General features: G+C 60.7%; 1 protein-coding gene across 5 annotated transcripts; it reads right to left on the reverse strand.

Annotated features, from left to right (window-relative positions):
- Positions 1-556: 556 nt before the first annotated feature.
- SHC2 (SHC adaptor protein 2) lies at positions 557-7,749 on the reverse strand. Of its 5 annotated transcripts, none has more exons than XM_036399232.2 (13): positions 7,230-7,749; positions 6,734-6,804; positions 6,297-6,357; positions 6,020-6,139; positions 5,871-5,924; positions 5,680-5,731; positions 5,008-5,134; positions 4,714-4,876; positions 4,570-4,636; positions 4,319-4,483; positions 3,834-4,135; positions 2,911-3,049; positions 557-873 (listed from the first exon to the last, which is right to left on the reverse strand). In XM_036399232.2, exons 1-12 carry the CDS (start codon positions 7,704-7,706, stop codon positions 2,921-2,923), a joined length of 1,788 nt encoding a protein of 595 aa, XP_036255125.1. In that variant the 5' UTR covers positions 7,707-7,749; the 3' UTR covers positions 557-873; positions 2,911-2,920. The 5 variants fall into 5 exon arrangements, with proteins under 5 accessions (XP_036255125.1, XP_036255126.1, XP_054373303.1 ...); XM_036399233.2 differs by lacking the exon at positions 557-873 and adding an exon at positions 1,547-1,657; XM_054517328.1 differs by lacking the exon at positions 557-873 and adding an exon at positions 1,672-2,748.
- Positions 7,750-9,949: the final 2,200 nt, after the last annotated feature.

Consider the following 9,949-nt stretch of genomic DNA (forward strand, 5'->3'; position numbering starts at 1 on the left):
GCCGAGCCCGGGAGACCCGGCCGTGTTCCCACGGGAGTGTCGGGTTTGGGATGGGGCCAGGAGTGGGATCGGGACGGCAGCAGCCCCGGTCCGCACCTCCCGGTGCCCCCAGCCCGCAGCGGGGCCGTTCCCCTCTGGGTGCTGCCTCTCCCCAGCTCCCGATCTCAAAGCACTGAATGAAGGCAGCAGCGTCTCGGGGCTGAGGAGTTGCCTCATCGAGTGGTTTAATACTCCCCTGGAGGAGCTGGGGAGAGGGACGGTGCCGCATGTCACACTCTCTCATGTCACACAACCCACCAGCCCCTGGAGGGATGCGGTGGGGACTGGGGACACCTGGACAAAACGTCGGGAGGGTTCACGGAGCGTCACAGCAAGCCCCGGTGTTGCGGGGGGTCGGGAGACCCAGCCCCGGTCCCGCGGGGATTTACAGCCTTGGGGACAGGGATGCACCGACAGGGACAGTGCCACAAAAGGGTCCAGCGGCTCTTCCCTCCTGGCTGCTGCCCTGTGGGTGCCGTCAGGAAGCACCATCGTCCCTCAGCGGTGCAGGGCGGGCGATGACGGCCGGCAGGAGCAGCCTGGTGTGGCCAGCGCCTTCCGCGGGGGCTGCTGCGGCCTCGGCTCCCTCGGCACCCGCACTCTGAGCTGGTAAAATGAGGCGTCCGGCATCCCGGAGGGCTGGGATGTCCCAGGGACAGCAGTGGGGAGGGGATGGTGATGAGGACATCAGCCTGGCTGGACCCCGGGCTCTGATTGCGGGTTCCGCAGGGAGCAGAGGGCAGATGGAGCCCGGGGGAGGAGGAGGACGAGGCTCGCGGAAGGGGAAGCTGGTGAACAAAAGGCCGATGTTTGCTTTTCCTCCACCCTGCGAAACTGCGGGTAAACAAGGTGCAGAAATGGTTGAGTTCCCCCGAGATAACAAAGAGCGCTGGGGCCGGGCCAGCTCTGCCCGCTCGGGGCCGGTGCCTGCGGGGCACGGAGGGGAGCGGGGCGCTGGGAGCTGAGCACCGGCAGGGCCGGGGACGCTGGCAGGGGCTGGCAGGGCTGGGGACATGGCTGGTGGAGCCGGCAGTGTGCTACCACCTGCTGGAAGCCGGGAAGGAGGGAGAGGTGCTGTGGGAAAGGGTTTGTGCCCTGCAAAACCGAACTGGGCGTGTCTGTGGTCTGCACATTTGAGACAGGTGCAGGGGATGGGTTGGTCAGCGAGATATCCCAGGCTCTGGGAAAGCAAAGAGGCCACGTTCTCTGCAGCTGCTCTTCTGTGCCTTCCAAACCTTCCCAAAACACCTCAGCCTTCCCATCATAGGGGCTGAAAAAGCAGCAGCCCTTCAACCCAGCTGTGGCTTGAGGCACAGAGCCCCCTGCACCCATTGGCACCGCACATCAACCTCAACCAAAGTGGTTAAAGCCCTGAAACGAGCGCCCCACCAGCCCTCCATCCCTCCAGGGCAGCGTCCCCGGGGCTGCAGGGCGAGGCACAGCCAGCAGGTGAACCACACCAGAGCTCGGTTCTCCAGCTGTGAAATAAGAAAGTCGGGACCCTCGCTGCTTTTCCCTGCCTCTATTGAGGGAACAGTGCAATTATCTTTGCAGACACATCACTCCACGACAGAAAATAGCAGCTGAGATGGAAGCACGGCGTCCCTGCGGAATCCAGCTATCAATGGAAAATTACGCATTCATTACTGGGCTTTATTTAGGGGCTCATTTTATTCATTGGCTCGGCTGGCACTGGCCAGCTCTGGCAGAGGCCATCCCCAGCGAGGGGCTGAGGGTGCTGGGGTGACCCTGCTCCCCGAGGTGGGTGCTGGGCACTCAGAGCAGAGCCAGGATTGTCTGTGACACAGGAGCCACAGCCAGACCCACCCTCAGCTCTGGCTCTGCTGTCACCAGTGGGTCACAGCTTGGTTTGTGCCACTCAGAGCCACCCCAGCGGTGGCTGCTCCAGGTGGAGGCAGGTTGGGAGAGCCAGCAGGGCAGGGAGCTGCCAGGTGTGAGGAGGAGAGGCCATGCAGGGCCAGCCCTGGGTGCCAAAGGCCACTCTGAAGCCAGGGGGACACTGGGTGACCCAGAGGGGCAGGGATAAGTGTGACTGAACAGGATGGGTTGGCCAAGGTGAGACCAGGCAGGAGCTGGTGGTGATGGAGACCTGTCCCAGCATGAACCACCTGTTCCTTGCTCTTTTCCAGGTTTAATTAGAAATGTATTCCAAACCACAAACCCGTGCCCAGCACCAGACACAGGGCAGGTAAAGGGGGCTGTGATGGCACAAAAACCTGCCAAAACCCCGAGCTGGCCATGGGACACCTCGTGGGGCAGTGCCAGCAGCTCAGCCCTGCCCTGCACCTTCCCACAGTAGCTCCATCCTGGACCTGGCCTGGGGAGGGCTGCAGGGGCTTGGGGCCACATGGAGCATCATGTGGCAGCCACTCCTGGGGAGAATCCAGCTGAAAGGGGGTGTCCCCAACAGGAAAATCCAACAGCAGTGTCCAAGAGATGGTCTGGCCCCAGAGGCAGAGCCAAGCCAGGGGCTACAGCAACATCCACCAGCCCCCATTGCAGTGCTGGGGCAAGTGGGGGCAGCCCTGCCTGAGATGGCTTCAGGCTCTGTCCCTCCTGCTGAGGCCACTGAGCAGTTCCCACCCCAGGAGTGTTTTTCACCTGTAGGTGTGGAATTAAACATCTGTGTGTCCAGCTGGGCAGGGCACCCCGTGCAGGTGATGGAGGCAGGCAGCAGCCAGGGAGGACCTGCAGGGCCGGGCACCACACAGCCTCACTGGGGAGGAGAATGGGGAGCCTGACCCCAGACCTCAAAAACCAGGCACAACTGGAGAGGGGGAGCACAAAGGGACCCCAGTTTTGCCCTGGGGTGAGTCCAGAGCCAGGGGAGCATGTTAGGGGCTCACATACCCCCTTGGCATCACTGCTTCCTCTGTACAACCTGGCGGAGGTGCAGCTCGCTCTCTGCTGCCACGATGGGCTGCTCGTTCTGCCGGTGGTGGCTGATGAGGTGGCTGATGCTCTCAAACAGCACGTCCTTGGTCCTCACCTGGAGCAGGAGGGCACAGCAGTCCTCAGCTCAGCAGAGCTGCCTCTCATACAGCATCTGTCGCCCTGATTTTTTAACATTTTCTAAGCCTTCTGATGTTTGAATTCTTGTAGCAAACTTCCTCACACGCTTTCTGTAAATAGCTTATTGTTTTGCATTCTTTGATGGAGGAGGAGAAATTTGATGGATTGTCCAGTGTCATTGGAGAGGTGGCACTGTCACCCTCCAATCCACTGTCACTTTTGGAAAACTACAAATGTTGGAGTCAGAAAATAAATTTCCCTTTTCTTCACCTTGAGAGCAGCAGTGTGTGCACTCGTGTTGTTTCATGTCCTACAGTGAATGGGGGCACCTCACACCTGTGCCAGTGCCCTGGGGGTGTCACCCTGATTTTTTTAAGATTTTCTAAGCTTTCTGATGTTTAAATTCTTGTAGCAAGCTTCCTCACACGCTTTCTGTAAATAACTCATTGTTTTGCATTCTTTGATGGAGGAGGAGAAATTTCAGGGACTGTTGGTTTGTCCAGTGTCATTGCAGAGGTGGCACTGTCACCCTCCAATCCACTGTCACTTTTGGAAAACTGTAAATGTTGGAGTGAGAAAATAAACTTCCTTTTCCTTCACCTCAAACGTGTGTGCATTTGTGTTGTTCCATCTCCTACAGCAACAAGCACCCACTTGCAACACCCCGTGCCTGCCCGCAGCTGCATCCTCCATCACCCGCCCCACACCGTGCCCCAATCCCCCACCCTATGCCCTGCCCTGAGCCCCTGCCCTGCCCTCACCACTCCCTCGGGATCCACCAGCAGGAGGTGCTTGGGCTGCCCGCTGTGCATTCCGGTCAGCACGTACTGCCCCGGGTTGGTGAGGCTGTCCCGCACCAGGAAGTCCCCGTCCATCTGCAGGAGCCTCTCGGCGTCCCTCCTGCTCATCCTCCCGTGGTACCAGGGCTCCCTCCTCAGCTGCTCCTCCGTGGGGGCGATGGGGGCTTTGCGTGTGGGGGGGCTCGGCCACTGGTCCTCAATGGGGGGGCTGCTGGCCCCCCCTGCCATGCACTCGTGGAGCTTCAGGGCGTCCTCAAACGGCCCTGTGGGATCCAGGGGTTGTGGGGTGTTACAACCCAGGGCTGGGCTGTGCTGTGGGCAGACCCACAGCCCCCAGGGCACTGCTGTGGGCTCAGCACCTCCAGGGCTGTTTTGGGTGACCCAGCCAGCTGCTGGCACAGCTGGACTGCTCCACAGCACCGTTTCCCGCAGGGGCAGTGGCTTACTCATGTCAAAGAGGTCCTTTTTGGGGCTCTCCTCTGCTGTCCCATGAGCCAGCAGCTCAGGCTCCCAGGCGTCCAGGCTCTGGGTGTTCACGTACATGTGCTCCTCGTAGTCCCGTGGCCCCAGGGTGTGGCTGTCAGCCTGCAGGTACCCGTCGCAGGGCTGGCCTGCAAGGACGGCCATCACCCCATCACCGCCGGCCAGGGCTGCCCAGAGCCACAGGGACCCCCCCAGCGCACAGCTCAGTACCCACCCTGGCTCTCCACGTCCCAGGGTGGCCCCAGCTGGCTGCTCGGGTCTCTTCTGGCTGCTAACCCACCCTAGGGAAGGAGGCAGAAGAGAGTTGGGGGGCTCTGCACCCCCAGAGCAAGGCCAGCAGTGGCTCTGAGGGGCTCACCTGGCTGGAGGGGACGGAGCTGGGGGGCTGAGTGCGGATGTGGCGCAGCCGGGAGTCCACCAGGCCCCCTGGAGGCGGCTCCTTGCCCGGGATGCTGTTGTAGTAGTCGTGCTCGGCTGCCTCCTCATCCTCCCCCCAGGCTGACTCCTCTGCAGCCAGCGCCCTGCAGCAGGGATGGGTGAGCTGGGGACAGCCTGCCCGGCAGGGTGACCCTGCAGGGACACCCAGAGCCACCCCCAGGCAGGGACAGGCCCGGGACAGGGGGATGCAGCAGCAGGGCCTCCACCCCCCTACCTCTCTGGGGGTACCACCACCTTGGGGGGGCTGTGCAGGTACTGCTTGAAGCGCAGCTCAAAGGCCTGGCCCACCGTGCTGATCACGCTCTGCGCCAGCCCCTCGCAGCACTCCAGGATGTGGCAGGCTGTGGACAGACACACAGACACACAGACAGACAGACGGATGGTTTGAGTGTTTCCCCCACGCTGCCATCGCTCCACCCTCGTGAGCCCACGAGGGATCTCTGTCGCAGATATCTTTAATGAAAAATCCTTTCCTTAGGATTTTTCTTCCTGAGAAGCTGAGAGGCCTCAGGAACAAAATGTAAGCAATGGTTATCTGCTGCTGTGGAATGCAACAGGTGCATCTGGGATTGGGCTCATGTGGTTGTTTCTAATTAATGGCCAATCACAGCCCAGCTGGTTCAGACAGAGAGTCTGAGCCACAAGCCTTTATTATGATTCTTCTTCTTTCCTTTTTCTATTCTTAGCCAGCCTTCTGATGAAATCCTTTCCTCTATTCTTTTAGTATAGTTTTAATGTAATATATATCATAAAATAATAAATCAGCCTTCTGAAACTGGAGTCAAGATTCTCATCTCTTCCCTCATCCTAAGGCCCCTCTGAACATGGTCACAGATCTCCTCCTCCAGCCTCCATCCCTACTCCAGAGCCCCCAGGGCAGCGTCACCTCTCTGGTTGATGGGGTCCTTGGCGACATAAGCGACATAATCCGTGGTGTCCTGCAGACAGAGGGGGAGATCAGCACTCATGTCCTGCTACTCTCAGCCCCAGCCCCACGTCCTGACCCAGTTAAGGCCACCCTGTGCTTAGCTCAGCTGGCAGTCCCCGTCCCCCCCACCCTGGGTGTGTGTCACTCACCATGTCCCCACCGGAGGCGAAGGAGATGGACTGCATGTGGTGGTTGGCGATGATCTGCATGGGGAACACGGCCCAGGGGGGGAATCAGCAAAGGGGCTGCTGGCTCCCAGGCTGGCAGGCAGCAGGAATGTGTGCCCAGGAACGCTCACCTGGCGCGTGGTGGGGATCATGAGGTTCAGCCCATCCACGGAGATGTTGACAGCGATGCTCATGCCAGCGAAGTGTAGGTTGCTCTTGCCCAGGATGGAGAACAGGGCTTTGTTGGGAGCCTGGCGGGGGAGAGGATGCTGGGGGCAATGAAGACCACCAGGACCAGGCCTCCTGGGGTGAATGAGCAAACAGGGGGTGCCCCAAGAGGCTGCAGGCCCAGAAACTGGACAGGCACCCCCAGTGCCCACAGCCTTGGCTTGTCCCAGAGAAACTCACCTTCTTCTTCCAGATGCCCTTCACACCCGGCACTGCCTCGTATAGTCTGTTGATTGCTTCTCTGCAATGGACAGAGCCTGGCCTGCTCACTGCTCCACACCCAGCCCTTCCCAGCTGCCTTCCCACCCCACATTGCCCTGTGGGGTCTGGTGGCAGGAGCCCCCACATCCCCAGGGCATTGCAGCCTCCCCGCAGCGCTGCCCCACGTCACGGCCCCAGCCCTGGTACGTAATCCCGGCTGGGGCCACCTCCCTTCTCCTCTTTCCACCCATTGATCTGCAGCAGTGCCCTTCCTCTGTGTCCCTGCATGCAGGGCATGGCTTCCCCGGGCCTGTGTTCCCTTCTCTGCACGGGGCTCTGGGAAGGGGGAGCACCCAGGGCCACCGGGGGCTTGGGGTGGCACTGGGGTGTGGGACAGGGGGACTGCAGGGCCGTACCTGGTGACCTGTGTCCGGGTGTTGAAGTCGAGGGACCTCATGGAGCGCAGCACCTCAATGCACCCCATGTACTGCGGGGGGAAAGCACCACAGCAGGGCAGGCCAAGGACAGGAGAGGCTGTCAGGGGCAGCTCCACACCGGCTCCAGGCATCACACAGCAGCTTTCACTCCCCACCCCAAAATGCCCCATCACACACCCAGACCCCGTGCTAACACCCCAAAACTTCATCTGTGTGCTCCAGCTTGTGACGCCTGGTAGGAGCTGACAATGCTGGAGTCCCAAGGTGGGCTCCAAGGCCCAGCAAGCCCCCGGGGCCCGGCCCCATCACGGCTGTGATGTTCTGAGGGCGGCTGCCCCGGTCCAGCCGTGCCGGGGGGACTCGAGCGAGGGCTCAGCCCGTCGGGAGGAGCCGGACCCGCCGAGCCCCGCACACGCCTGGGCCCGGGGGTCTCCGCGCCCTCCCGCGCCTCACCGGGAGCTCCGGCGGGACTTACCCGGACAATGTAGGAGACGCCGGGCCCCAGCACCCGCTCATCGGGGTGCAGCCAGCCCTGAGCCGGTTTGCGGATGAAGCTGCCCTTGCGGCTCCACTCATCCCCGCCGGGCCGGGCCCCCGCCGCCGGTGCCGCCGCCGCCCCCCGCGCCCGCCCCGCCGCTCCCCGCGCCCTCCCGCCGCCCGGTAGCGCGCAGGGCGCGGCGCAGAGCGGCTCGCAGGCGCCCAGCACGGCGGCCAGCCCCGAGGGAGACTCCGCCGCGGCGGGGGCGTCCCGGGAGGCACCGGCGGGGCCGCGGCCGAGGAAGCCGCTGGAGCCGGGGAACTTCCACTGCGGCATCCGCGGCAGCAGAGCGCAGAAGGTGGTGCCGTGCTCGGGCTCCTCGCCCGCCGCGGGGCACGGAGCGGGGGCCGGCGACGGCATGGGGGCGGTCAGCGGCTCGTCGCGGAAGCGATCATACTTGGGCTCCGGGAGCATGCCCGGGGCCGCGCTCCGCTCCGCTGCCGCCGCCGCCGCCTCCGCGCCGGCTCCCACCCCCCGCCCGCTCCCCCGGGGCCGCGCCGCGCTGATGTCATGGTGAGAGCGCTGCTCCGCCGCCCGCCCGGCCCCGCATCCTCCGCCCCCGACCCCCCCCGCGGCCTCCAGAGCATCCCCGTCCCGCCCCGCATCCCCGTCCAGCCCCGCATCCCCGCCCCGCATCCCCGTCCCGCCCCGCATCCCCGCCCCGCAGCATCCACCCCGCCCCGCATCCCCGCACAGCGGAGCATCCACCCCGCGCCCGGGCTGCCCCCGCGGACACGGCCCGTGGGGCCGGAGCTGCCCACGCTGTGCCCTCCGTCCTGCTCCGAGCCGTGGGGCTGGCCCTGAGTATTTCCAGCTCTGCCACAAGCGTTGGGAGCGAGGGTACGGGGGGAACAGGCAGGGGAGGGTGACGGCTCCTCCCGCAGCCACGGGGCTGTGCCCGCTCTCGGTGTGCGTGAGCTGGAGCGAAAGCGGCCGGCAGCCCCCCTCGCCCACAACGGGGACATTTTCTGCTCTTTCCACCTCTGCACGCCCGGGAAGCGCTGCAGGAGCCCAGGGCTGGCCGGGGAGGAGGCGGGGGAGGGCTTGGCCAGGCTTCGATGCACAAGCGGGCTGCCCTACTTGTGTGCCTCGCAGCCCGCTGGTCTCTCTCGCTGTGATCTCATCCAAAGCCAGATCTGACTCCCGCTTTGTTTGTATCTGTCTGGAGGGCTCAGGCAGTGAACAGCACAAACATTTTCTTGTTTTTTTTTCTGCTTGTAACTGCAGCAAGCAGGGGGAAAAATAATCCCACAAAACCCTTAAAGGGATTTTCTGACCTCAATCGAGCGATTCGCCCTTGCTCCTGCCCCGGGGCTGCGGCGCTTTTCGAGCGGGTCAGAGGACCGGAGTGCTGCCCACAGTGCTGGAGCCCCCTCACTTTTCCCCAGCCCTGCATCCCCTCCATCTCCGAAGTGGTTTTAATGCTGGGGCAGCACCCCCGCTGCATCTCAGGCTCCTTTCAGCGCTTGTTTTCAGATTCCTGGGGTCGCTTTTCGGTCCAACACCCCCCAGCCCCCGCGGCACAAACAACACCGGAGCCTCCCCGTGCCCCGGACGACACAGCCGCCTTTGTCTCCTCTCCTCAGTGTCTCCTGCTCCCCGGCAGGTGACGGGGTGAGAGCCAGTAATTGCTCTAAGGGCGATCAATAAATCAAGGTAATAGAATTACATCTGCCGTTGCCATGTTGGGAAGCGCTTCCCTGCTCTCTGATCTCTCTCCTTGGTTTTGTTTTTGTGAAAAACGCCCAATCACTTGTTTTGTTTTTTTGGTTTTTTTTTTTTTAATTTTAAAAGTTTAGTAGTAATAAACTGGTTACAAAAATAGTAATATAATTAGAGTAATAATAATTTGGACAATTTGAACTAGGATAGTATGAGACAATAGAAACAAAGAGTTAAGGACAGTCCGGGTACCTTTTACTGGGCAGCACAAGGCTGAAAAAGGACACAGTTAACAGAGGATTAACCCTTAAAAACAACAGCCTGTTGCATATTCATACATCTCATACATGATGCATAAATTCCATTCAAACACAGGATTCTGTCTGGTCAGTGTCAACTTCTTCCTCTGAATCCTGACAGCGCCTTCGAGGTGGGAAGAAGTTCGTTTCTTCTGATAATGGAGCAATAAATTCTCTTTCTCTGAAAGATTCAGGTGTCCTGTGGCTGCTATCTCGCTGCGAGTCCTTTCTTTAGGAAGAAAGTATTTTACATAGCATAGTTTCTATTTTAACTTTTTTTTATAACCCAAAACTATATTTACCACACAACTTAGGAGAATTAATACAGCATAACTTTCTAACACAACACCTATAATATTCATTTGAATATTTGCGAAATTTTAATCATAAAATACGCATTTTTCACAGTTTTTAAGCCGTTGCAGAGCACTGGGATAAATCAGGCTTCTCCATGCTTTTATGAGGAGGGTTCAAAGGGGGGCTCAGGTGCCTGCCCAGCCTGGGGGAGCACATTCCTGGGGAGGGCACCGTGTTCCTGTGTTTTGCCCAAGGGTGTGACATGTGCAGGGCTGTGCAAGGCAAGATGTTTTCTATTACCATCTGTATGGCAGTTGTCTTTTGTCAAGTGGGCAGTTTGCCTTATCTCTCTCTCTGAGTGACCACAGTCACTCCTCCCTCTGGGCAGGGACACCTGCT

The sequence above is a fragment of the Molothrus ater genome, chromosome 26, assembly GCF_012460135.2.
Source record: "Molothrus ater isolate BHLD 08-10-18 breed brown headed cowbird chromosome 26, BPBGC_Mater_1.1, whole genome shotgun sequence".
NCBI lineage: Eukaryota > Metazoa > Chordata > Aves > Passeriformes > Icteridae > Molothrus > Molothrus ater.

Bases quoted from the DNA above. Each gene is read 5' to 3' on its own strand.
- SHC2 (XM_036399232.2), bottom strand. From the start codon at position 7,706: ATGCTCCCGGAGCCCAAGTATGATCGCTTCCGCGACGAGCCGCTGACC. The intron at 4,484-4,569 runs GTGGGTACTGAG...CCGTCCTTGCAG, and splicing joins CTGGGACGTGGAGAGCCAGG to GCCAGCCCTGCGACGGGTAC. The intron at 4,136-4,318 runs GTAAGCCACTGC...TGGATCCCACAG, and splicing joins AAAGGACCTCTTTGACATGA to GGCCGTTTGAGGACGCCCTG.